Source organism: Mus pahari, chromosome 10 (assembly GCF_900095145.1).
Source record: "Mus pahari chromosome 10, PAHARI_EIJ_v1.1, whole genome shotgun sequence".
Lineage (NCBI taxonomy): Eukaryota > Metazoa > Chordata > Mammalia > Rodentia > Muridae > Mus > Mus pahari.
The window spans coordinates 54550491-54578416 of record NC_034599.1 but is presented as its reverse complement, the minus strand read 5'-3'; the positions used below and the strand labels follow the sequence as shown (position 1 = coordinate 54578416).

Genomic DNA, 27926 nt, shown 5'->3' with positions numbered 1-27926 from the left:
TTGGTGGAACCTTCCCAGATCCCAGGCCGCCCTAATGAGCCCCAGCTGCAGGTAGGTCTTCAAAATTGAGAGGTCCCGGAAACCAGGGCCTGGGTCTGCGATTATGGGACTTCACATCACAATGTGTTCCCTCAGGGATCTTCAGTCTACTCTGCCTTCCAACCTCCTTACCTCCCAAACCTGAGCTCCTGGTGCTGCAACTTCTCAATTTCACAGGCCTTAGCCTCTGACTAGGTCACTTGGCTGTTGGGAGTTGCCACCTTGTTTCTATGTACCTTATTCCAGAGAGGGCAACAGGAAAACAAGAGACCCTTTGTGCTGAACTGTTATGGAGGTTGAGGGTTTTGTGGAGTAACAAGCAGGGACTCCTCCTATAGCGCCCTCTACCGCAGGGATCAGACCACCATACCACCATTATAGGTGCTAGCTAAACCTGTCCCAGACCGTTCTAGTCTTGGTTCTGAAATAGAACAATCAGCTTTCAGATACACAGCCCCAATTGGTGCTGGAGGAGGCAACTTATATACTCCAAAGTATTTAGCTCCAGCTTCTCCAGTGGTCTTGTGCCTGAAGGTGATCTGGTGGGTCCATAGCACCCAAAGCCAGGCCTCCTGTCTGTTGTCATTTTCAACTGCTCAGAGGGCAGGGCTCGACCACCACCCCAAACCCCCAGAAAAAAACAAAACAGAACACAGGTGCTTCAGCTGCTGTTTATTGACATTCAGGTGGGCACTATAGCAACAGGCCTGGAGACTGAGGTGGAGAGTGGAGTGTCTGCAGTGACAGCAGTGGAGCGCACAAGGAGTGGGGAGGCCAAAGCTGTTGGGAAAGCAGGTCAGGGTCAAACATCATCTACACTGGGCCCCTGGGCCCCACGCCCTCAGCCCCTATTCTTGCTGTCTCCTGACTGCAGGCTAGGGCTGGGAATACTCCGGACAACTTTCTACAGGAGCGAAGTACAGAGATGCTGCCTCCCTTCTGTGATAAAGTCAGAGCGTTCCTCCTTCACCCCTGGCTCATGTAGGGCCATGAAAAATAGCTGGTCTCTATTGCATGTTTTAGAGGCATTAATTTTCCCTGGTGTCTCAGCCCACCAGTGCCACACTATGGCCCAGAGTGAGCACTACAAGCATTGCTGGCCTAATGGAAAAAATAGGGGAGGGGAAGGGACAGGGGCTAGGAGAGGGGCTCCAGAGGGCCATCAAGGTACAGGCACTACACGCATGGTGTTGGTAAATCCAGAGCCAGGGCGCCACCCGGTCAGCACAATGACCACATCTCCCTTCTTGAAGAAGCCTCGGGCCTTGCCTGGAGGGAAAAGGAGGTTGGTGAGTAGAGGTACACTTGAGGAAAACTGCAACACCCCACCCAGTCCTAATTGAGCAGCCATTACTCTCTCCTACCACAAGGTGGCACTTTCCCCAACCCAGACACAAGCCCAACAAGTCAGGTGCAAATAAATGCCCTAATAATCCTAATCTGGGTAGGGGAGCAGGTTGCCAGACAGTTACTACTTCTTACCACAAGGTGGTGCAAGCCTCCTAGCCTAAACAAGGGCTGAGGCTGAACTCAGAATGCAGAGACCTTTGGACATCATTCCGTTTATATAGCCTTGCCCAAAGTCAGGGTCAGCTGCCTCCTTTTGTCTCTATAAGGCCACAATGGCCCGTGTTCCCCACCCAGCCCGGTAGCTCTAGCTAATCTTACAACTGGGTGATAAAACAGGCCCAGCCCAGGACTTCAGGAAGTGGTACATTTAGGGTCCCCATTACCAGCACTCCATTATCCCCTGGTACCCAGCTACATACCAACATCCATGGCCAAGTTTACACGAAGGTCGACATCCTCAGCCCAGGCATTCAGCACAGCATCCTTACACAGCACAGGGAAGATGCCACGGTACAGGTGGGCCTGGCGAGCAGTCTGGGGATTGCGCGTCACAGCAATGATAGGAGCCCGAGGGCGGTACCTGGCCACTTGGTGAGCACTCCTGAGATGGACACAGGTTGGAAAGACTGACCGTTAAACATGTCCTAAGACCCTTTCAGTAAATCGAAAGTAGCACCTTCCAATTCAACTCTGGGCCACAGGCTTTGCGCACTGACAACTGTCCCAAGGCCTGGCCAGCCCTCGGACCTGTCCTGTCTTTTCTAAAACTGATTATCCCGCTCTAACTATGGGTAGTCAGAGCGGGATAATCCCACACGACCATGGCTGGTAAAATTCTTCCCACACCATGAACCCTTCCATCTGGTGAGGCAGCTTTGGCTCCATCTCACCAGAACCCACTCCTGTAGCTGTCAGCAACTTTTACAATCTAAGCACCATGTGCCTAGCTCCTGACTTCTGTTATCTGCAAAGAACAGCAGCAGAGTTACCAGGCCCTGGAAGCCAACAATGTTCACCAAAGCACTATACTGTTCCTATGGGGGTCCTAGCAGCTGAACTTGGTGTTAAAGAAACCTCAGAATTTCTATGGTTTTAGAAATCTGGGTGGTGATCAGGTATGGTAAGAGCAATGTCTGGCCGATCAAGATCCTTTGGGAACGAAGGGAGGGAACCCTTATTCTCAACCTATAATAAATGATAGTGCCTACCTCTATCAGATCTGTTTCAGGCTTACTGAATTAACTAACTAGGCATTGGGGACTGACAATTCCACAGCAGAATACCCTGCTTCATGCATACACAGGCTTTGAAGGAAGGAGGTAGCAGCCAGACCAGGAACTCTTCAGAGAAACCCCAGAATTAGAATAGACCTTGTATTTTAGAGCTTTTAAAACTCCAGAACTTCAGAAAAACTATAGTTTTAGTGTCTCTACTCCTCAGCACGCCACCATCCCCGGCTTCCAGGTACATACTAGCATTCATGGCCGAGCCTACACAGAGGCCAACATCCTCAGGCCAGGCCCAAGTAGCTTTCTGCTACTTAGTTCATGAACACTACCTTAGGGAACCAGTCACTAGTCCTCCACACTAATTTTATGTGTCTGGCTTTCTGTAGGCAGGCTCTCATACAACTTGCTCTTTCTTCCTCTGCACCATGAGCACACAATACCACATTTGGGTATTTTTATCTATTTATTGTGCTATGTGTGTGACACACAGGTGCATTGGGCACCTCTCTCTCTCTCCCTCCACTGCACATTCATTTCAGCTGCCTGGGTATTCTGACCACACGCATTGGTACATCACATATACATAGCGTCTGGAGGTTAGAAGGGGGACTGGAGTCAGACAGTTGTGAGCTGCCATACAGGCAGGTGTTGGGCCTCTGAAAGAACTCCTAAAGACCAAACCACCTTTCCCGGTGACCTCTGTGTGTACTTTAAAAAAATAAAAATAAAAAAATAATAAAAAAACTTTTGCCAGATTCAAATTCAGATGGTCATGATTGTGCAAATCCTTTAACCACCAAGATCCTTCCAGTGTGTACCCTTGGGCATGCCTGATGGTCAGCTTTCTCCGTGCTCCATGGGTTCTGGGGACCAAAGATGGGTCAGGAATTTTACCAGCTGAGCTATTTTGTGAGGTAGGGCTCTGTCCTGGAACTCACTTTGTAGACCACACAGGCTACAAATCCAAACATTTGCCTACCTCTTTGGCCCAAGTGCTGAGATTAGAGGCATGCTCTGCCATGCCTATCTGCCACACAGTGTTCTGTTCTAAGGCCCCACAGTACTAATCATGGCGAAATTGGGTGTTTGTTCCAGCTCTGAGGCAGGCTGTGATGTGAACATGTACTGGAACCAGCCAGTTGGTTCAGTCTACCTGTGAGTGCTGCCTGGAGTCCTCTAGTGGCAGCCAGGGGCCTTAAACTGGTGCAGAGCCACTCACTCTTGGCATGCCCAAGGAGAGGCGCCAACTGAGTGTGGGCATCCCCCGGGAGCCACTGCCGCCTCCTACCTGCCAGACTTGGTGAGCACAATAATGGCCCCGCTGCAGCACTTGAAGGAGGCCTCCACGGCGCCCACGGCGGCAGCTTCTGTGGGGTCGCTGGTAATGGGCGCCAGGCGGCGGAGTTCCTCGAATAGCTGCAAGTGGTAGATGGCAGCCTCTGCCTCTCGGGCAATCTAGGGGAGCAACATCCGTCCAGAGGGACGAGGACGGGGGACAGGGCTTTGTCAGAGCTTTGTCACAAATGGAGAGGGAGGAAAGGAGTCACAGACAACTGGTAAGGAACATGTCCCTGGGCACAAAAATAGCCAGGAGAAGGTGAGCCACTCCATGTTCAAAACTGAGCAAGATTAGAAACTCCACAGGAACCATCCTGCACCAGGTGCTGTGACTTCCACTGTGCCCAAGGGAATGCTTTGGTCCTGACCTATGGTGACCTCCTTGGCTGTCTTCCTGCAGGAGAGAGGCTGTGCCTCGGCTCAGGCACATAGTGGGCCTAATTGTGCGAGAAGCTGGTTATCCTATAATGATACCTGCCCTTAGGGCCCTACCTGCCAGACTCCGTGAGAACTATCAAAGCTGCCGCTAAACACTTATAAGAGGCCTCCACGCTGCCCATGGCCATGGCCTCCATGAGGTCTGTGGAGTGACTGGAGGCTCGCACAAGCTCTTCAAACAGCAGACGGTGGAACATGGCTGCCTCAGCCTCCCGAGCTATCTGTAAGGTTTAGGGTGGGAGGGATAAGGAAGAGGGATAAAGGCAAAAACAAGAGAGACACGACACATAGAAAGACAGGGAACGACATCAGAGGAAGGAAGGCACCCTTAGGTTAAATCTTTTCTTCATGCAGAGGCAGGGTGGTCAAAGCCCACATGCTCCTGGACTGGTTGTGTGGAATTTTGGGCTGCTCTCCTTTCCCCTTACTGTTGAAACACAAGGAGAGTTACGGTCTAGAAAGATATTATCTTTTTTGGGGACTTTCCCCTTTGTTTCTTAAAACAAAAAACAAACCTCACCCCCACGTGTTTTTGAGATAGGATCTTACCATAGCCCCTATCAGCCTTGAACTCGCCAGTTATCCTCAAACATCACTATTTTCTTTGCCTCAGCCTCCCAAGTGCTAGGATAACAGGCAGGCACCATCAAATTTTGCTTTTGATTGAAGCTAAGAAGGGGACATATTGTTAGGCCTTAGGACCTTGGCAAGGAAAGATGCCAAGGTGGAGTCACCTACTCTTCCACTTGACCACACTGCCTCATGACACAGCTACAGGAAGAACTAGGTCTCCCTTCCACACACGGCTGTGTGGTTACAAGGCATCCAGCTCAGCCTACATACAAGAGCGAGCCCTTGCATGTGGTTCACAATGGAAACATTTGGGCAGCTCTGAAAGCTGGGGTCAAAAGAGCCAGTTCCACAGTGCACTAGTTCTAAACAGAACAGTGGCCAACTCTGGCTCACTTGAACACTACACCAAACAGCCGTGTGAAGAGGCAGATACCCGAGAAAGCATGCATGCCTAAGACACCAATTAAAACTCAGTAATTAAAACTGTTACAAGACAGCAAATGTGTTATATATAGACGATCTGTCAAGTAAAACCAGGCATTAGAAAGAAAATCTAAGCTTTAGAGAATGTAATCCCAAGTATCTTAGTATAGAGGATGTAAAACCAGTAACTCACATTTATTGGTAGTATTAGCAGATTTGCAAGTGAAAAGTACTCTTTTGGTTACGAATGGAATGCATGCAGCCCAAAGGACAAGGGACATGAACAGGAAATGACCATAGCTGGGATGCCTAGCTCTTAATTACAGGTCATGAACTACATCAGTTAGACACAGGAGGAAGCAGCGAACAGATGAAGGGGGAAAGCTGTCCTGAGAGTTAACTGATGAGAGAGAAGCTTGCAACCCCCTGAAGGGGTAGCCACAGTCTAACCCAGACTCTGTGACTCATCTTCTGAGCAGGGCCATGCAATCCCAGCCTGGAGGTTCTAAGGTGTCTGTTCATAGGAAAGGGCAGGACATGAGAACTAACTCCTACTCTGCCCACACCTGCTACAGCATGGTGCAAACATGGGACAGCTGGCTGGCCCTGAGACAGCAAATCTGGGCTCAAACCCACACTTATCACATGTGATTCCTGTTTAAAAGGAAAAAAAATAATGAGACTACATCAACAAGTCCAGAGGGTTATTTAACATTTCATTTTGGCAGTAAATGGTTTAATGTTATGACTAATTAATTATAATTAATCTCATCAAATGCCACCTTGGGCAAGGTCTTGAGGTCATATAAGTTGCCCAGAGCTATACAAAAATAAATACATGTATGTGATTGCTTTAGAATACCTGGTCTTGTTCCTGACCACTCTGAGGTGATAAGACAACTAAGCAGGTGACTAGAAAAGGGGGTTTGTCAGGAAGGCACAGACTGGAGAAAAGGAATGTCTGCATGCTACTGAGAATCTGTGAAGACGAGCTCCCCATACCAACAAGAGCAGGTGGTGACCAGCTGAGTCCAAGCTTCTACAAAACAGCTGGTCTGTTTCAATATAGGCACACACCTGGCTACAGCTACAATTCAGATAAACTATGGGAAGATTATGGAATCTACTCAACAGCTGTACACAAATGAAGTAAGATACCTAATCCAGAGGGGGCTTCGTTTCTTTAAGTTGTTGTAAGTTTGGGGGCTTGTTGGAAACTGGACACACAAAAAAGAGTGGTTCTTCGCTGGCTCAAGAAAGCCCAGAATGCTTTCATCAGGCAAAGGTCCTCGCTGTTGCCCTAGTGAACTGCCCTGTTCAGGAAGCCCTGGGTCCTCACCCACCACAGGAGTCAGGCCAGCTGGAGTCTGTTGTTTCTCTAAGACAATGCCTTATTCTAGTCCAGCCTAGCCTCAAACTATCTTCCTGACTCAGGCTCTGAATGCTAGACCCTATCTTCCTGAAACCAGAAGCCTTAGTCAAAAAAAGCATATATGCACCCACGCCCAGAGCTATTTCTAGCCCTACTCTGGGTCTGGCATAGTAAGGGCACGTACCATGTGACAGGCACCATGCAAGGCCAGCTCAAAGCAACTTAGTATGGCCACAGCCTGCGGTACAGAGAAGCATCGCTCATGGGACATCAAGATCAAAATAGAAGCCAAACCAGGCGAACACCCGAGAATACAAACTCTTGGCTCCTTTAGAATAGAGGCCGCCTTTGGGGTGGTCCGTGAGGAGGGAGGCATCCCTTGACTAAGTCCTAGGACCTCACTCAGTATTTTAGCCAGATGTGGCCCACGTAATGGAAAAGGTGATCACCAGAGCAGGACAACGTGGTGGGGCGCAGGCAGTGAGAGCACAACGTGACAATCAAGAAGCAGAGCATGCCTCCACACACCTCGCTCTTCTAGCCGTGACTGGGTGGAGAGGCCTCCTGTGGCAGAGCTTCTACCCCAGGCTCAGAGGACTTACCAGATGCTGCATGCGAACAGCCTCCAGAGGGTAGTCCCCCTTGGCTGTTTCTCCAGACAGCATGATGCAGTCTGCTCCATCCAGGACTGCATTGGCCACATCACTGCCTTCAGCACGGGTGGGGCGTGGCTTCTTGATCATACTCTCCAGCATCTAGGAGGGGACAGACAAGGGCTCTTGGTAAGAGACCATCACTGGGGGCTAGAGAGATGGCTCAGTGGTTAAGAGCACCAACTGCTCTTCTGAAGGTCCTGAGTTTAAATCCCAGCAACCACATGGTGGCTCACAACCATCCATAACAAGATCTCATGCCCTCTTCTGGTGCATTTGAAGACAGCTACAGTGTACTTACAGATAATAAATAAATCTTTAAAAAAAATGATAGAAGACCCTAGGCCATCTTCAGTGATAATTGCCAAGATAATTCCCTTAAGATTGTGCAGGTGCACAGATCACAGCTATATGCCCAAAGGACAGGACAAGACCAGGTCTCCTAGCACGTGCCTGTGTGGCACAGATGACAGGCTTCCCAGCTCGGTTGCATCGCCCGATCATCATCTTCTGAGCCAGGAAGACTTTCTCTGCAGGAATCTCAATGCCCAGGTCACCACGAGCCACCATGATCCCATCACTGGCCTCCAAGATCTCATCAAACCTGTAAAGTGGAGATATAACAGAGAACAGGAAGCACAGCCAAATGTGGGCCAAAACTATCCTGGGACCCTGATGGGGACGCTTTCAAAGGTCACACCACACCCAGGGGCATCCACAGCACAATAGGATGATACCCACAGCACAACAATTGTACCGGCTGGACGTCTTAAACACCACAATGAATACTTCAAGGAGGTTTTGGTCTGCATCTCACCCCTCACCCATTTTGTACTTCCCTAATTGGCACTTCAAAGACAGAATTTGTCTTCTACAAAGTGGACTGTCATTTAGCCAGGGGCACTGAGTGCTGCCCTTTGAGCTGACCCACTCCCCAGCTCCTCCAGGGCTGAACAAGCCATCAGCACCTATGGCTTATCAAGATAGAAAGAGACTCCAAGTTGCCCAGTACAAAGGACACAGAGCCAAGGACAGTGAGTGTATGTTAACAATTGCCATCCCAACTCTAAGCCCACTGTAACACACAGAAGTAGGTCTAAGGGAAGCAGTAGGAGAAAGCCAAGTATGAACATGTGTTACTAAACCACTCATCCTTATGAATGCCACCTTAATTAAAAGCATCACGATTCTCTATGGGAAGCTGAATGGGCCATTCCTCATCAGCACCATTATCAGACCATAAGATTTCTAAGGCTACAAGCTGTAGCATGGACACCGAAGGCCTTCCAGGTGGGTCCCAAAATGATAACTAAAAGTACTTGGCCTCCCTGATGCTGATTTAGATCAGTCCCGGCAGGCTGCATTTTGCAGAGCAGGTATCCAGGAAACACCATGGACACACTTCTCAAGGGCTGGGCAATGAAAGGGTCACAGGACTCACCTGCGGACACCTTCATGGTTCTCGATTTTGCTGATGATCTTGATGTTCTTGCCCTTCTCTCCCAGGACCTTCCTGACTTCATGCACGTCGGCTGCCTTGCGGATGAAAGATGCAAACACCATGTCCACATCCTGCTCCACCCCAAACTTCAGGTCCTGGATGTCCTTTTCCGACACAGCAGGGAGATCCACAGCAGCACCGGGCAGGTTCACACCCTTCTTGCTACCCAAGGAGCCACCATTCTCCACCTCCGTCACCAGGAAATCAGCACCTGTGTGAAAGACCATCTCGATTTGCAAGAAGCCAACAGGCAGGAGGATGACTCTAGAGCCACAATTAAGACTCCAATACTCACTCACACACACACACACACAAAACAACAACAAAAAAGACTCCAACACTTCAGGAAAGCCAAGTCAGTTTTTACCTACTCACAGACTGCTCAGGAAATGTTTTAGGTATGGTAGCACAAGAGGCAAATGCAGACCTTTGAGTTCAAGACCAACCTGGTCTACACAGTTAATTCCAAGTCAGGCAAGGTTACAAAGGGAAACCTTGCTTCAAATTAATGAATAAACAAATAGTCACACATGGTGGTGTATATTCTTTATGCCAGTATTTGGAAACAGAAGAGTTCAAGACTAGCTATAGGAAACCCTCTCTTAAACTGTCACAAGGTATTTAGAATAAGTAAATTTTAACTACCATCCTAAGTCATATAATAGTAGTCTTACATAAGTCTTATATACTGAGATATATCTACCTTCCTAGCATCCCGAATGCCAGGATTAAGGGCTAAAGGTACCCAGACCTTTGTGGGTTATTTGCCTTTTTCTTTAAAAAAAAAAAAAAAGAAGATTTATTTTATGTATATGAGTACACTGCAGCTGTACAGATGGTTTGTGAGCCATCATATGGTTACTGGGAATTAAACTTAGGACCTCTGCTTGCTCTGGCCCAAAGATTTATTTATTACACACACTGTAGCTATCTTTAGACATACCAGAAGAGGGTGTCAGATCTCATTACAGATGGTTATGAGCCACCATGTGGTTGCTGGGATTTGAACTCAGGACCTTTGGAAGTTATCAGTCAGTACTTTTTTTTGTTTTTCGAGACAGGGTTTCTCTGTGGAGCCCTGGAACTCAGAAATCCGTCTGCCTCTGCCTCATGAGTGCTGGGATCAAAGGTGTGCGCCACCACACCCAGCTCAGTCAGTACTCTTAACTACCCAATCTTCTCTCCAGCCTCTGCCTTTTTGTCTGAGACAGTATTTCAGACAGGTCAGGCATGTATACCAACAATAACCTTAGACTTCAATCCTCTGGCAATTAAACCCAGATCTTCATATATGTGAGGTGACCGCTTGCCAGAGTTCTGGGGATTGGAGTTGGCATTAGGCCACAGACTGTGAACCACATACCTTTCTCCTTCACCTGCAGTGAGATGAGACCATCATCCACGTAGATCTTGCTGCCCACCTCCACCACCTTGCAGATATTCTTGTAGTCTAGCCACAGGATGTTCTCGTCACATTTCTCCATGTAAGCATTGTCCAGAGTGATCTTCAGAGTGGCTCCCTTCTTCAGCTCCACCTCTGCAGTGCCACTCTAGAGATCAAAGCCAGCACATGGGTGTATGAACTCAAGAAGCCAATGCCCCTGATGGGGGCGCTCTGGCTCAAAGTCTCAAGAAACCTTTCTCTAAATCCTGAATTTGTATATTGAGGAAACAATAAAACAAAATACCTGTCCCCAGAGTAAGACTAAGTAGGTTATTTACATAGCCAAAATGTGCCCCTACCAGTTCCTACCAGGCAGATGACAATAAGCCATCCTAGATACTCACGCCCTTGATGAGTCCAGTCCGGATCTCAGGTCCCTTTGTATCCAGAGCCACCGCAACGGGACGGTAGAGAATGGGATCAGATGCAAAGCTTTCTGTGGCTTCACGGACATTCTTGATGGTCTCAGCATGGTACTGGAAAAAGAAGGGCAGACTGACTTGTGTCCTCCACACCCCTGTCCAGTTTCCAATTCCCACCCTGGAGCCAAAGTTGATCAATTAGCAAAGAAAAGCATTTCTGAATCCTGACCTTCACCTTTCTCCTAACCTTAGCAATATCCATTCCTCCCTCTACATAACAGCATCAACTCCAACTTTCTCAACGTTCCAGAACATTGCCACCAAAACCTATTAAAGGGAAGAATATAAACCCATCCTGTGTGTCAACTTCTGTTGTTCCAGTGTCCCTAGGACTCACCAAAGGATGCTAACAACCAGGACAAGCAAAGGCCCAGGATTTGTGTTTGAAGATTTCTGCCCCGGCCGCCTATCTGTTTTCACTATTGATCCCAACTGCAATTCAAACTCAAAGCTGTTGACTTAACGAGCAATGGCCGAGCTAAACAGCTCATTGCTCTAGTCACACTGCTTTCCCAACCACTTTCTCAGACCAGGAGCCACCCCAGTGCAACTGCCTTTGCTTTCTGGACTTGTAACAAAGTTTCCTTCCCCAAAACCTTTTCCCTTTCCTATCTGGGACTCAGAGCCAAGATAGGAAAATAGTTTGTTGCCAGTGCATATCCATGTGACACTGGTCCATTCGATTCAGCACTTTATGAAACTGGTCCTTGAACCAGAGCACAGCAAAGACACCTGCAAGCCTGTTTGTTATCTACCGAAGAGAAGACTCGGACAGAGCTGGAACCACCCATTCATCCACAAGGTTGAACACCCAGTAACCCAGCTCCAGATATCCCAAAACTGTGACTACCAACTGCCTGTTTGCTTTAGAGGTCCTCTAGAAGTTTGGATTTTGCCCTTAATTTCCACCGAAGAATTATGGCTGTACAGAGTTACGCACCTCAGCACATTCACAAGTTATATAATAAACAATCTTTTCAGCCTCTTGTATATAAAACTGCATTGTGATTAGAGTATCTGGTGGTGTATGAACCTCTGCATGGCAACACTTCTGGGAGCTGGGTTGTGCTATCCACTATCACAGCTGTGGTTTTTCTGTCATGTAACCAAATGGTTAAGACTGGCAGCCATCAGTGCTGTCCTTGTACAGGCTCTAAATTTAGGCTATTTAAAAGCCAGTGTGGGAGTACAGTACTGCCTGTTCAGCAAGAATGACACATCTTGACTATGTGAAAAGCAAGAGATGGGAATTAGAGACACCACCAAAGCTGTCAAGATCAGGTGCGGCTAGCTGGCTGATGTTCCTGTCAGAGGGAAGGAGCTTGATTTCCACTGTCTCCAGGGAAATCACCACCACCACCACTCCCCCCAGCTCCTCATTGAAGGTGCACATGGAGTAAGAGTCCCGACTTGTGGTGAAGCTCTATATCATGTGATATAAAAAGGTCTTAAGTACAGCTAATCTCTAATGCCTTATAGTCTGAAATCAAGGCAGAGCTGGCCTGCCCAGTGGTCTGGACACTCTCTGTCCCCTGCCCTCTCAGAGCTCCTACATGGTGTTATTTTACTGGATTCAAGAGCCCTAAAGGTCAGTGCCTCCAAATCTATTTTTGCCTGACTGAACAGACTATTCACAAGGACCATGGCAAGTGGCTCTACTTCTGACTCTGAACTAGGCCCACCTTCGTGTTTCTTCCTAGGAGCTCCTGTGGAAAGCCACAGAGCTTGGAAAGTAATGACCCCTCCTGGTTTGCAATCGGATCTTACTATGTTATTGAGGCTAGTCCCCAATCTAGCCTCAACCACAACCCTGTACCACCACACCCAGCAAGAATGTGTCAAATACTGCTTAGGTGCCTGCGGGACCATCTCAGGTCCCATGACATTTGGGCACTAGCCTCCAAGTTATTTATGGAATATGGGTTAGGGAACCTATGAAGATCCTCATGTTCTGGGAAGGAGGGGTTCGCTTCTTGGACCATTCTTCTCCATCTATTTTTAGTCCAAACAACTTCCAAAGGTCAGAGGGCAAACAGCACAGGGTTAATACTTTTCCTCTAAACAGTCCACAGAGAAACCAAGCAGCAGGGAGAGGTCTCCTTCCCTAACACCAGAAGGAAATCCAGTCAAGTTAGAAAGTATTTAAAAGGCAGATCTTAAAATGCCCCCACCTGCCCATCTACTCAGAGCGGGCTGTTCTAGACTTGAGCAGGGGACCTTTCCAACAGCTGCTAGCTGCTTCCTGGATACACCAGCCTCTCTAATCATTAGTCAGACCACCTAATAAACAGCCCCAGGTCATCCCTACCTCACTCCCAGAGGGGGCACTGATGATGGGCACACGATGCTACTGGAGTGGGGACACCAATCACACATCATCTGTGCATTAGACTTGGTCTCATGTGGAAATCCTCTAGACCTCTCTAACAATCTTGGGTCTGAAATAAGACGGAACTTTCTCCCTCTTCCATCTTTAGCATGACCTTTTGGTTCACCAGACACACAGGATCCACTGTAAAAACCCTGAGGCATCGGGGCCAAGACATCTGATGGCCTAAGGTTTCCAGCTAAACCCTTACTTTTCATAAAAGCTGCCGATAGTGATAACCCTGGTCTGTGACAAAGCAGGCCAGGTTTCTATTCCAATTTGGCCAAAGGGAAACGTCGATGTTCTAGAGCAACATTCCATTCACTGAGACCCCTGGACTCACACCGGCCTGGAGAACCACCGTCAACAAATCTCTGAATCTCCTGGATCTTGTTGACACTCACCTCATGGGTTCCATGAGAGAAATTCAGCCGAGCCACATTCATTCCAGACTTAATCATCTCCTTCAGCATCTCCACAGACCGGGAAGCAGGCCCTATCAAGAAACATTTAGAGACACAGGAAGAAAATCATGATTCAGGTAGGAAAACGTCTGAAATTTGTTCAACATTTAAGCAAATCTTCATCCTTTGTTTTAAATTACCTCCACAAATTAAGAGAAAGGTTTTTCCAAAGTACAGAAAAGACTACGGTATTAGTCAGCTTCCTTAATTTATGAGGGAACCCTGGCATTTTCTACAAATTCTTCAGGGCCCCACCCAGTCACAAAAGTGGAGGGGAACAGTTTTCTCTGCCTTCAAGATGTCTAACTACTGAATGTTTTTGGTGACAGAGCACATGAAAAAGATCTAAGGTCTCTGAACTACTCCTACAAAGGAAGACCACCCCTGAACCTCACCAACTGCAGAAAAAGCACACTAATTCTTTTTGATGGCCAATCCCCAAGACCTTTTCTCCCCCTAGAAATGTGGAACGTGTCTCACTCAGAACCTAGGTTAGCTCTGCAATGATTATGCTTTTCAACCAGGCAGAAGCTTCCACTCAGGAGGGCCACACTCACCAATGGTACAAATGATGCCAGTGTTGCGGGCTGTGATGGGCGCAGAGTCAATGTCCAGGCGGCACATGTGTTCCAGGAAGGTGTCAGCCATGGCTGCATGGAGCTGCTGGGTCTGAATGAAGGCAGTCCCTGCTTCGCTGTGTGGCTTCGGCATGGTTCCTGAAGTCCTGGATCCCGGAGATTTGAAAAGTGGAATTAGACTAGGCAGTGCTTAATGAGGCACTTGGCATAGGAAGCTGTCTCCTGCTTACACATTAACCCAATAAGATTGCTTTGTGCACAAGCAGCATAGAAGCCTGGCACGTGCTGGTTATGTGGGTGTTACTCCAATTGGGCAAAGGGCTCTTGTGACTAGGAGCAAACAGCAAAGACCTTGGTGAACAAGAGCAACTCCCATACCCTGGGCGCCGGTTTAAGCAGCTTCTCACATGGGCTGTCGCCTTGTCTTTCTCATCAACCCTAGAAAGAACATCACTTTACTCACACAAGGGAACCTCCAAAGTTACAGTAAGAAGCATCCCCCAGAGCATGCTGTAACTAGTATGCTAGCACACAAACATCTTGGGAAGCCTATCATGTCAAATCCCCAAGTAGGATTGCCCTTTGGTAGGATACTCAGCATGGCCTCTATCTCGTTCATCCAAACCTAAAGTGGTCCTGCAAACAAGAGAGAAAACCCTGTCTCAAGGCCTTTCTTTTTACTCCCAAAGTCCTAGGTATACCTAAATGTATTCTTTAGCTTCCATCAGACACAAGAGTAACGAAGCTCCAAATTACAGGGAACAAAAAAGTTCTTGGAGGAAGCAAAATTCCATAATTCACTAGCAAAAAACCAAAAACAAAAAAACAACAAAAAAAAACAAACAACAAACCAAACCAAGCAGACAGTACCACCCACAAGACATACAAAGCAAATTTTGCACAAGGGCATTGGAATGGCCCCAAAGTCATTACAACCTCACCAAGGAGTCTTCTGTGACCTAGGAGATGGAATCACACAGTAGCCACTCTACACTGGCCTGAGATCCACTGTGCAACCTAGGCTGACCTTAAAGTTACCTCTTTAATCTTTCCAAGGGCTGACCTAGCTTCCCCAGCCTGAGGTCTGGAGCATTTTTCTCTATCTGACAGGTATAGCACTCCGTAGTGTGAACATCTGTTCCAGGCAATTACCCCCCAGGTCACAACCCCAACAGCTGTCCTGACCTTCGCTTTACTTCATTACAACTAAGTGCTCACTGAGCTGGATAGTCAGCTGATTAGAGGACAGAACTCTCGGGAGAGCTCTGGGCTGTAGCTCGCAGACTCTGAGGCTTGAATGAAGCTGACATTCTTTCTCATCTGAGTTTTCAGGCCACAGGGCTCCTCTCAAACTCCTGAGCAGTCTTCAGCCTGTGCTCCACAGTTGAGGACGCCCACTCTCCCCGGAACTATGGCTTTTCTGGACACCTGGAGACCATGTACCTAAGTCTGTCTCTGCAATCTGAGACTTCAGCCACCCACTAGTCATCAAAAACCAGAGGCCTGTATGTGTAGCCCAGGCTTGTCTTGAACTCATGAGTCTCATGTTCCAGCTCTTGGGTGCTGGGATTACAGGGGTGCAAGCACTACATTCTTTGCAGAATTGAGAACTTTTAAAGGGAAGAAACCAGTGGCCAACACTGTTCATTGCTAACTCTACCAGACACACCAGACATCAAGTCACCTTCTCCAGAGTCTCACCTCCCCGCACCTTGTTTGTTAAGTGAGCTCCTGGTCTCTGCCAAGGTGAGTTCTGCAATGTGAGAAGTCCTGCAGACAACAGGATGCCCCAGGGAGCCAGGTCCTTGGTCCACTCATGGTTGAAATGAACACAACTGGCAAACTCTCACGGCTCCCTGCCAGGCTTATGTTAAGGGGCCACTAAGGGACAGTACAGATGGTCCACCAAGCCAATGAGGCACAAAGGCCTTGCTGTGACTGCGATGGGACAAGCGAGCGGGACAGACACCAGGACAGTGTCTGAAAAATACTGAAAAAGCCAGCCACCAGGCGAGTGTGCCCTCACAAATCCGTGCCTGAGTGAGGAGCAGTGCTCAGATCATACCTTTCCTTCTCTGGGTCTGGGCTTCCGATGGCATATTGCTGTTTTGTTGACCCAATGCAGCTTGGTGGCCTCACTTGTAAAGACCGCTCAGAGCTGAGTATGCTTTGCCCTGAAGAGCTACAAGGATTAAGGTGAAAGCTGAATATAACTAAGCTCTTTGTGGTAATGACCTTAATAACAAGACAAAAGTTGCTGTTAGCTACATTAAAACAGATATACAGTGGAGAAGATATAAATAAAAAACCCAGTGGTAAAAGTTGACCCCTTACTGGGTTCCTTGAAGTACTTTATTCCCCCAATACCCAAAATTTACTGTTTAGTTTTAGGGGGTACCTGGTGGGCACCGTGCAGGGATAAGAGCACCAACTGTGTTCTCCCACCACTCAGGTTCTGGGGACAGAAGCAAGTTTGTGTGTGTCTCCAAGCTACCTCACTGACCCTTGCTGCTGTTTCCTGCTACCTTGGGTGGCAGCATGTATTACAACGTCCCCGCCCTCCTCTTCTGAGACAGCATCTTACTACATATCCCTGAAACACCCTGGAGGTACAACATAGGCCAGAGTGGTCTTCAACAAAACCCACCTACTTTTATCTGCCCAACATATCCTTTAGTAATAACTGATGTGAAACTAAGTTCAGTCTTTGAAAAATGACACATTTACTCCCATGCAACCTATAAAGCTCACTGTGAAGTTCCCCGCATCAGCCCTGCGTCCTATAGATGTGTGTTCTCTATGCCCTCATGAGTGCTCAGCAGAGCAGCTTCACTGACCCGGGAAGAGCAACTTAATCCATTGACTAAAAGCTACCTCCTCAAAAGTGTGTGGCTAATCCATTTCATGAACACAACCTATTCCATGCCGGAGTCCAGCAATTTTCCTGTTTTGACTGGTCTCAGGCTTGACAGTACAATCTTTGTTGTGCAACAAGGATGTTCTGACAGACAAGCACCTCTGCCCTCCAGGGCTCAGGATGCAATTTAGCAGGTAAAATTTCATATACATAACCCATTTCTCTATCTAGAATTAAACATGAAGTCTGCCGAGTGGACTTACCTTGCTACCATATACAAAGTGACAAATAAATACACGTGTTTCAATGGATGGATACAATTAAATAGACTTCTAACAAACCTTACAAGGGTTTCAAGACCCTTACCAACCTCATTCTTAGAACCCAGTTCTTTTCACTCCCAAGGCTCTGACCTGGAGCCCCACCCTCTCACCCACCCACAGCTCTTCTGCCCATCCCATGGCCTCCAGAGCCCCACAAGTCCAGCCAACTACCTATCTATAGTATAATATAAGTAGGACACCCTTTTAAAAGTCTTTTCTGGCCCAGGACAGCAGCTCCAGCCTTGTTCCTTAAGGTAAGGTGGGCCCCTAAGCAGGACTTGCCCCATTGGTCAAATACCTGTAGCAGTGACTGCCAGGACATGCGGCCCCACCCATGCCAGCCAACTCACTACAGCATCCTCCTCCTCAGGAGGCACCCACATGCACAGCCAACCTCCAGCCGGCAGCAGAAACCCGGTGTGTCCCACGACAGCAGCAGACACCATGCCCCGAGGCAGAAGCCTTACTCTTGAACCTGAGCCCCTGAAGCAGGATGTTCTTCAGAGCCATTGCCCCTCTGTGAGAAAGGAGACACCAGCCCAGGCCTCAGTTGGGCTGTAGCTGAGCATGCACAGGCCCAGCTTGGCTCTGATTACCTGGTTCTGCCCTTTCCTGTCTCATGCAGTTCTCCTTGCCCCTTCACATTCATCTCCCTCGTGTCAGGAACAAAGGTCATTAAAAAAAAAAAAATCCCCAAACCAAAAATGCCACCCTGTTTCTTAGAGCCAACACACTTGGAAGGTCATGCCTCACTCCACCAATACATCTTCATGTAGGTCCAAATCACTGCTGCCCCAATAAAGCAGCCTGGCCTAGGAACAGGGCTTTGTAGCAACCATTCTCTGATGTCACCCCAAGCCTACTTTCCCCAGTTCCCAAGATCATCTGGCTTCATCCATCAGAAAGGCCGAATGATGGCATGCAACACGCTGGTCACCCTGCCATCTAGGTCCCTTCCTCTGGAGGGAAGGGAAGATCTATAGGAGTGATCCTAACAAGCGAAGCCAACACCAGGGTCAAAGCAGGTAACAGTTCCATCCCCAGAAACTGGTAAGGCCTGGAGCACAGTACCCAGAATACAACAAAATTAAGTGTGCAGTATCAAGGGTATAGATCACTTGAGCAGAGACTTTGAGTGCTGCCATTAAAGGCATGTGCTACCATGTACAGAGGGCAAATTCTCTCTCAGAAAAGGTCTGCTCTTACTAGGCTACCACCTGGTGGAGTCAAGTTAAAATTCCTGAGGTCAAAACAACTAGACAGAAAAAGAAATCAACCCAAACCAGCCCTCTATTTAATCTTAACCTGAACAGTCCTACTTTCCTCAAAGCAAGGGACTTCCTGGCTTCTAACTCAGCTGTGCAGAGCGGAGAACTAGCCAGAGCAGGAAGGAGGTGGTGACTTGCAGAAATTGCTGGTCGGTTGGCACACGCGGTCTTCCTTAGCAGTCTGAAGGGCCAGTGTTTCCGGGAATGCTGCCTGTGCTCTGGACCCTGGCTCAGAAGCCCAGAGAACCAGGTGTAAACAGAATGCACAATGGTCTCAGCAACAGGAGGCACCAGCTCAGCCGGGAGACACAGTTGGAGGTGGGGCGATTAAAGACACAAGGCAGCACCAGCTGTCCAAGAGCACTGACCTACTTAAGACTTCTGCCTGCCCGACTGCCTTTTTCCTAGGGAGTGGGATCTTATTTCTCCCACCCAGAACTTAGCACCAACACTACTGACTTCTTATCTTTATAGTTTCCAAAACTTAAATAGCATTCTGATTTTATTCAGTTCATATTCCATTTTCTTTTTTCCAACTCACAACTTCTCCAATCCCAATGTCCTTTGCTCAGTGTTATTACAGACACGTGCTACTATGTGCATTTCATGTAGTACTAGGGATGGACCACAGTTCTGTGCATGATAGGCAAACATTCCATCAGATATATTGCCAGCTCCTTCCCTACTTTAATTTTTTTTGAGACAAGGACTCTACAAATCCCAACTGTCCTCAAACTCAGATCCTCCTGTCTGAGATTACAAATACGTTCCATTACACCCAGCCCTTCTCTACACTGAAATCAAACCTTTGACTCCTCCAAAGTGGGCAAGGCACAGGGTAAAATCTTTTACGCTGGAGACACCAGTAGTTTAAGGTCAATATAGCCTGTAGGTTATTCACATTTGGAATACAGCTTCCTTTGGAGTCAGGCCCCAGGAAATGTTCAGAGCGCCCTAGAGGCCACTTAAGGTACTGCAGCCCAGACCTCCCTCCTACGTGCAGACAGGCACAAACCACAGTAGGGGTGTGGCCTCACGGCACAGCTGGTGGTGCCCTGAGACCACCTCAGAAACTGAGTAGTTACACTAGGCCTTAAGATCCAGCAGTTTTGCAGGCCACGACCCACGTGGGGCTCACCTCTACTGACTACTACATATCCAACGTTAAGTCTGACTTGGTAAAAATCTCAGACGCACGAATGTTCCAGGGCAGGAAGAATGTTCTTCGTCATACAGTCTGTCATTTACTCCTATTATAGTCTCTATGAGTGCAGTTTACAGAGATGACTTGGTCCTTTACCAGAAGCAGTAAGCAGCTAACTTGCCTGTGGGTATTTGAGATGATTGAGAAACTGAAAGTCAACCAAGTCATTTTCCTCTACCTCAATCTCCAGCTTAGTTCTTGCCCAACTCATCTCGACTTGCTGCTGAAAAGCTAAAGATGCTGAGAACCCAATGTGAGTTTAAGGCAAGAAACACTTTCTCTACTTTTCTGTCCATAGCTACTTCCTCATCTCTTCCACTCAATATTAAGCAATCAACAGCTTTAAGAAATAAAATAGCGTTTCCTGTGACCAACATGTCCATAACACAGATGGCATATCCAGCCCCCATAAATCTGTTTGGAGTCAGCTATGAAATGTGCTAAGTCACTCACTGGCTGGACTGAACTTAAAGCCAGTTTGCCTCCAGATGGCTGGGAATAAAGGGATCAAGGGCCATTACACTTAGCTGAGATACATTCCCCCCAACACCCACCCCCAAAACAGGGTTCCTGTGTAGCTCTGGCTGTCTTGGTACTTTGTAGAGTAGGCTGGCCTCAAACTCAGATCTGCATGCCTCTGCCTCCTGAGTGCTGGCAAACAGATATTAACCCATTACAGAACAAATTTCCCTACAAAGTAGATAACTTAAAATATAATGCTTAAAATGAAAATAGCTATGTACTAAATAAGTGGTTAGTATTCATATAGTTTGGCTTAAGCAATAATTCAGAAATGCATCCACAGAAACTGCCAATCTGGATACTGGTTGTTCTATGAAAAGCTGCTGTGCCAATCATTCAATTATGAAAACATGCAGACTAGAAACAGCCACTCCACATTTCCACTCTTATGGTCACCTAAATTTAGTGCCTTTGGAGACAGGGTATCACCCCCTACATGGTCTCAAATTCACGGGCCTTCCTCCCGAGTGCTGGGATTCGAACCACCACACTCAGTCTGGGCGAGACAAGTTTAATTCAGGGAAAATGCACGCTATTTGACTCACAAAAAAAGAGGGAACCTTACAACACTTCGGAGAACAAGTGTGGTCCCCTCACTCACCCAAGGAAGAAAATTTTCTCAAAAGCCGCAAAGTTGAAAGGTTGAGTCATCTTGCCCAGACCCGGTGATGGTTTACACTACTTTCCCAAAGAACACCCTCACTGCCTTACCTACAGCATAATCAGGCCATCAGAGGGCAAATTATTTGCTAACAATGCTATCTTGAGTCTTGACTTGGGTCCCCCCCCACCCTGTTCTGTTGGGGCAACAGTACCAGACCTAACTTCCTACAAGCCAGAAGGCATAAAAGGCTTACTTGAACAGAGAGGACCGGAAGGCTTCTATCTGGGTACCTGTTTCTTTGTTTCTACCCTCACCGCCAAAGACAAAGGCTGCACAGATTTCGCCCTTTAGATGGCTCTTTCTCAGGAGAGTTGCAATGTACCATTAGTTACTTTGTAAACACTGACGGGATTCCAGAGAGAATTTGTTTCCATGCGCATACTGGGTATTCAAAGCCTACCTGCCTCCCATAGCTTACTCCTAGTGTGCATAAAAATGGCAAGGAGACAGACTCAAGTTGGAGGCCTTCAAAGTAACTACTTCATTCATTGACAAAAAGGATATATGCATGCCCTTTTGGGTATTTCGCCCGAGGTTAGTCACTACATCGAGGATGCTCCGTACTTACAAAGAGACCAGTAATTTAGCAGCCTGGAGTGACACAGGACCAGAGGCCAAATCCAAGAATATTAATAGATCACACCGGATTCCAAAATCTAGCTGCCTCCATGCACGACTGGATTTTCACTATAAGGTTCACTTTTTCCAAACTACCAATGTTCTGGATTTGGAAAAGGTGATCGAGATCTTACTATGACTGGGTATTTACTGGGTCTTTATAGTCTTAAGACTAGAAGATGCCCGACTTTTTCAATACCAGTATGCTGGCCACCTTGCGCATGCAGCCCCATCTTCCTCAAAGCACTGACTTGACAAAATCTGCTTCCCTAATTAGACTGAGCTCTGTGGGCTATGTACGTCCTGGTAACCTAGGGCTCCAGCTTCGGGAACGGGTATGGGTTGATCGCCCACCCTCCCCTCGCCAGCACGTGGGAGCAGCACGACCGATTGATCAAGACGCCCCGCGGTACGTGCCGCCCCTCCGCCGCAGGATGGAGCGCGAGAGCACCGAGGGCCCGTGCCCACCACCAAAAATCTGCGGGCACACAAAACAGGCAGCAATAGCCGCCATCCTTTCTTGCCAGGCCATCGGGAATACAAAAGTTACGTAATTTGTAGCTGCATTACCCAGGACCGCTAGTGACTGCATCCTACCTCCTTGCACCGGACCACGAGGAGTCCGCGGACGTGACTAGAATGCGGGGGGGGGAGGGGAAAAGCTGCGAGGGGGAGGAGCGAGGATATGGAGGTAGAAAGGATGCTGTGGCGCGGACGTGACCGGAACGGAGGGGGGGAGGGGCGACGAGGAGCTGCGAACACTGGCGCGGGAAGAGCACGCTGACCTGAAAAGAGGATGAACGCGGAGGCTGAATGGGGGCGGGCAGGGGAGTTATTTCAAGTAGAGATTACGAGGAGGGCACCGAATGAGGAGGGCACAGAGCTAAGATGAAGGACGTAAGTACTAGTGGATGTAGGAGAATGAGCATTGGAGCAGGGCCAGAACAGGGTGGCGAGGATAGCAATAGTAAGATAATAGTAAGAGGCTGGAACCAGATTGAGAAGAGCAGAACGAGACCGTGGGAAAGGAGCTAGCCAGCCCCCCTCAATTTGGAAGACCAAGACTTGGGCTCAAGAGTGGCTTCTCCCCAACCCTGAGTGGGATGCTCAATGAGTGGCGCCTGATTCCTCCGTGGGGAGGCAGGCCTGCGTTACACACCAGTGGGCATCGGCTCAGGGGACAGATGGCGTAGGTTCTCCCCGCTCACCTCGGCCGTACTTCGGTTCCTGCTGCGATACCTAAAGCGGACGTGTGTCGAGTGAGGACGCGTCGCGGCTGTGCGGGGCTGCGCAGACTGGGCCTCAAGGTTATCACAGCTGCGGACAGCCGCAATCCCTCCGCAGTCCCGCCCCTCGCCCAATCCGGGCGGCGGCCGGTGGCGCCCCGCCTCTCAACGGGCGCCCGCACCTTCTGAGAAGCTCAGGGTAGGCGGGACAAGCAGGTTGCCCTTTTGAGGAGGACTACCTTCCTTGGCGGAAGGACATCGCCGACCAAAATTGCGTACGGGTTATTCTGTTGACCAATGGGGAAGTGGTGAGGAAGCAGGGCCCGCCCACCGGGCCGACTCCACCACCCCTAGATTCCCGGGCGCCACCGCCACCTGTTGCTTTAGGACTTGAGCGGCTGCAAAATGTTCCCTTTTTGGCCTTTTGCCCAGGTCTCCCCATGTGCCCTGGCCTACCAGGGCGGTGCCCAGATTTATAGGTCCACGGACATTCCTCCAGCCCCGCCCGGAGACTCTCCACCCTCCCGGCTCCCGCCCCAGTACACCCTCAGAGGCTGAGCAGAATGGGAAGCTGGGGTGATGGGAACAAGAGAGTGGTGGAAGGTCTGGGCTGCCTCCTAGAGGGTTTCAGACTTAAGAGGCTGGGTAGGAAGAACTTAGTCTCTTTTTGGAACGTGAGCGCGACCTCCTAACAAGGAGGGCCAGATTGGACCCATGTTAATACTTTGAGTAGGGTCTCGAATCCTGCACTTTTAAAATGCCTGGACCTGGACGCAGCAAACCAATCCAAGGTAATTAGTGCAGAACTGACCTACGCGTAGCCATTATCTATGCAGGAGTCGACACTGGTTTTGGATTCAGTCGTGTATGTATTTAAATTTGTAGTATTGGAGCCTTCTTTAACAATCTTTTTCCCTACAAAGTATTTTCTAATTTCCCAACTAACTAGTTTTAACACTAGTCTTCATTCCGCAGAGTTTTGAAAGCAGATACAATGCTGCCATATTCTGGGAAGACTGTACCTTAGGTTTTGGGGGATTTTGTTCTTTTGTTTTTCTTGGGAAAAGATGGGTGTGACCATTTCAAGCAGACACTTATTTAGAGTTGAGTCACAGGCCTTCATCCCATTTTCGGTCAGCTTAAATTAGAGGGAAGGGTAACATCATTAACGCAATTTGTAGTGAAATAAAGTTTTTTAATTTCTTCTGTAAGCCCCCTTGGTCCCCTTAGTTTAGGGAAGTAAATGCTTTGTTATTAAGGTGGAAAGAACATGAAATTGGGGGAGGGGAAGTGGTTATATCTGTAGAGAAAATAAAATTCCTTTCTGCCAGAGAAGGGGGTAGAAGAAATGACCTCTTTGTGCCTTGGACCAAAAAAATAAAAAATAAAAAACTAGAACCATAGTGTTCAACAGGGTGACAGCTATCTACTCATGTTGAGGTCCACTATGCATACTGAGAATCATGCATAATGGCTCACACCTGTAATTCCAATGCTCAAGAGGCCAAGGTCAGTCTGAGCTACACTGAGCTACACAGTGAGATCTAGGCCCACACAGTCTAGGATTTCTTTTTTGTTGCTGTTTTGGCTTGTTTTTTGTTTTTTTCAAGACAGGGTTTCTCTCTGTAGCCCTGGCTGTCCTGGAACTCACTTTGTAGACCAGGCTAGTCTTGAACTCAGAAATCCACCTGCCTCTGCCTCCCAAGTGCTGCTGGGATTAAAGGCCTGTGCCACCACGCCCGCACGCCCGGCCAGGCTACGATTTCAGTCACAGATTCATATTGATTCTCTTTCTCCCTCTGTCTCTCTCCTCTCTTTCTTTTACACACACACATATGAATGCACGCACTTTACCATCACCACAAATCTAGATGCAAAGTTGGGTGATCTTAAGTCTGTGACCTTGACACTTAGGGACTGAGGCAGAACTCCAGGCCAATCTGGATGTGGTCCCAGACTGATATGAATACCCATTAAACTGGAGAACTGGTGGTAGCTGAGAACTGCTCTTCATCTCCAGGCTTCAGTGATCTGACAGTTACACAAATGGGATCCATGGGAAGTGGCAGACTACAGTATGATAGAATGTGTCACAGTGACTTCTTAAAGATATACTATCTTGCTTCTGCTGAGAAATCGGCATGATATAGAGGAGTACATAGTTAGGTTGTATCTTATCTTTGTTCTAGTTTAATCACTAGCCCTATGACTATAACTATAATTTAACATGTACAGTCCGTTAAAAGTAACTCGAGGACAATCCCTACTTCCCAGGGTGGAGTTTGATCAGTTAATTATTGTGAATGAGTCCAACAATGCCCACTCATTGCCTCAGAACAGAGATCAGCGGGCTTCCCTCTCCCCTATGACTTCACATCATTCTAAAGGACATATAGCCCCAGGTTTGCTGCTAATTCAGGGGAAACCACACACCACAAAAATATTACAACTATTACCTCAGAAACACCTATGTCTCAAGAAGGAATGAGCTTTATCCATGTGGAAGTACAGAATGATCACTGTGGCTACTGTTCATCATCAGCCAAAATAATTATCTTTCCAATAAGGGACTTTCAAAATGATCAATGAAAAATTGTATATTAAACAACTTTAATATTTTGCAGCTGGGCAGTGTGACACACTTCTCTAATCTCAGCATCTGGATGGAGGCAGAAGCACGTAAATCTCTGAGTTTGAGGCCAGCCTGGTTTGCAGAATGAGTTATAGGACAGCTAGAGATACAGACAGAATCCTTGTCTCAAAAAACCAAACAATAAAAAATAAATATTCTGGGGAGAAAAAAAAAAGTGAAGACATGAAACAGTGAATCAAGTGCACTTTTCCTAAAATGTGCCACCTTTTCCTTAGATGTGTTCTTTACATTGTGTCTGCCCTTACAGGCTGGCTGCCTGATTCACCCATTCCAAGGACAACTAGAACTAAAGAGACTGCGGGTCCTCTTCTGTGCAAAGTTATTTCTGCAGAAAGTTTTAAGAGAGCAGCATCTCTGGTCCTATGGTGGTGACAGCATGAGGTGGTCTGAAACTCAATTTGTGAAAGTCCTTTGCTCCAGAAGCTTGTAGCTCATCTAAATGAACTGAAGCTTATCTTTTTCTCATCCCTGGGGCTGGAGGGCTCCAGTGGAATTGTGTCATCCACAGAACTTCCTCCTCACCACCTAGAAGAAGCCAAGATATCCCTAGGTCTATCCAGAATAATTCTGCAAGAGCCAGTAATGACTCAGCAGCAGACACTGCTGCTCCTTCCCAGCGAGAATTACAGGCAGAAGGAAGCTCCTCCCCAGCTGATGGCCACATCCTGACCACAAACTGAGTCATGGCCACACCCAGCCTGTATGGAAAACTACCAAGGATAGGAAGGAAGGTGAAGTTCAAGGAGTTTTTAAATTTTGAGTCCAATATACTCTCTACTTAGCATTGAGGAAAACAGTTCCTTTTCCTGACCTGTGAGGCAAGATTGCTTACACCCAGATAAATGAAAGGTGGGCTGTGTGTGTGTGCCATAAGGCTGTGTGTGTGTGAAAAATGCCATCTTGTAGCTCACACCTGTCTTTATGGACCCCAGCCCTTTCACCTTCTAAGTAGCCAGGACCCCAAGTCTCCCTCCATGGTTGTGAGCAGGTATTTCTAGAAAAACAAGAGCTCTGCCAAGCAATTTTCTCTGCAGTGAAGGTATTCTGTCAGATAAGGCTTTTTCTTCCTCTTTTTTTCACTGCAGAGGAATGAACCCAGACCCTTTATATATTAAGCAGAGGTGCTGCAGCCTGGCCATAGCCTCTGCTTTAGGAAGGCATTCTTGATTTTGGCTAGAATTTTTTAATCTCATGTTCTGAATTATCAGGCATTATGAACTTCTGAGATTAGCTTTCCAGTGGAGAACTATAAAATATGTACGATTTCATTGATATAAAAATGTTTATAAGTAGGAAAATTTGCCAAAAATGCTATATAACATGTGAGGAGCCACACCTAAGGTCCAGTTAGAGCACCAGCTGATTTATAACAGTAGCAAAATTAGTTATGAAGTAGCAACAAGAATAACTTCATGGTTGGAGGTCACCACAATATGAGGAACTGTATTAAGAGGTTGCCACATTAAGTAGGTTGAGAACCATTAAAAAAAAAAAAAAAAGAGAACCATTGCTCCAGACACATTTACGGTCTCTGAAGAAAATGTATCTTCTATCTTTGCTATCAGCAGTAAATGAGGCTATAATCACAGAACCAGAAAAGGAATTCTGGAATCAGGTTACTATGATTAGCTGTGGAACATAGCAAATTCCTTATTCTCTAAGACTATTTTCTCATCTGTAAAATGGGAATAATAGCACCTATTTCTGAGGCTTTTGTGAAAATTAGGAATCCATATATATGTAGCATGCTTGCAACAACATATACTAACACAGTAATATGTTATCAAAATATTAAGGTACTCTGCACACTACCTGGAAACTAATTTATAAGAACCAAAGTATGTTAGCAATCTCTGATACCATATTATGGGTTAAAAAGTCTTTCCAGGAGGATTTTCAGTTGCATGTGTCCACTGATATTAACTTGGTCAACTATTATTTCTGTTAGGCCTGAGTCGTAGAAGAGTGTTAGAATATACTAGCTATTTCCTTTTTGAGAAGGGATTCTTGGTTAGCTGCTCAGATTGGTTTTGAAATCCTGGGCTTAACTGGTTTTCCTGTCTTGGCCCCCAGGGAATAAGCTGAGACTGTAGATGAACCCTACCACACCCATTTATAATGTACTAGTCATAAGGGCTTAGGAAGACAATGAAGAAGGTTCTTTGGGAAGGGTCTTTAAGAGTGGTATTGACTTTTTCAAAATGTCAGGAACCACAACTCAAGTAAGATACTTAGGTAAGAAGGTGTTGTGAAATACGATAAAGGTCACAGAAGACAATAGTTTATTGAAAGCAATAGCTATAGTAGAATTTGAAATTGTTACCATTGGAAAGCTGGGCTTTTGCCAGGCATGGTGTTATGCCCACCTTTAATTCCAGCACTTGGGAGGCAGAGGCAGG

The 27926-nt window shown here is 47.4% G+C and overlaps 1 protein-coding gene across 5 annotated transcripts; it reads right to left on the bottom strand.

Annotated features, from left to right (window-relative positions):
• Nucleotides 1–691: 691 nt before the first annotated feature.
• Pkm (pyruvate kinase M1/2) lies at nt 692–23135 on the bottom strand. 5 transcript variants are annotated; one of them, XM_029542848.1, is made up of 13 exons: nt 22857–23017; nt 16258–16374; nt 14571–14630; nt 14172–14338; nt 13555–13646; nt 10705–10836; nt 10280–10466; nt 8857–9127; nt 7869–8019; nt 7365–7517; nt 4449–4615; nt 1809–1990; nt 692–1308 (listed from the first exon to the last, which is right to left on the bottom strand). In XM_029542848.1, the coding sequence occupies exons 4-13, from the start codon at nt 14323–14325 to the stop codon at nt 1202–1204; spliced, it is 1596 nt and encodes a 531-aa protein (XP_029398708.1). In that variant the 5' UTR covers nt 14326–14338; nt 14571–14630; nt 16258–16374; nt 22857–23017; the 3' UTR covers nt 692–1201. The 5 variants fall into 5 exon arrangements, with proteins under 5 accessions (XP_029398708.1, XP_029398707.1, XP_029398706.1 ...); XM_029542847.1 differs by lacking the exon at nt 16258–16374 and having other exon boundaries at nt 22857–23034; XM_029542846.1 differs by lacking the exons at nt 4449–4615; nt 22857–23017 and adding an exon at nt 3907–4073 and having other exon boundaries at nt 16258–16363.
• Between the last annotated feature and the right edge of the window lie 4791 nt (nt 23136–27926).

Excerpts from the sequence above, each read along its gene's own strand:
- Pkm (XM_021207607.2), bottom strand. The coding sequence starts at position 14,325 with ATGCCGAAGCCACACAGCGAAGCAGGGACTGCCTTCATTCAGACCCAG. Across the intron at positions 10,837-13,554 it reads TCTCTCATGGAACCCATGAG|TACCATGCTGAGACCATCAA; the intron begins GTGAGTGTCAAC and ends TTCTTTTTCCAG. Across the intron at positions 7,518-7,868 it reads CTGTCATCTGTGCCACACAG|ATGCTGGAGAGTATGATCAA; the intron begins GCACGTGCTAGG and ends GTCCCCTCCTAG.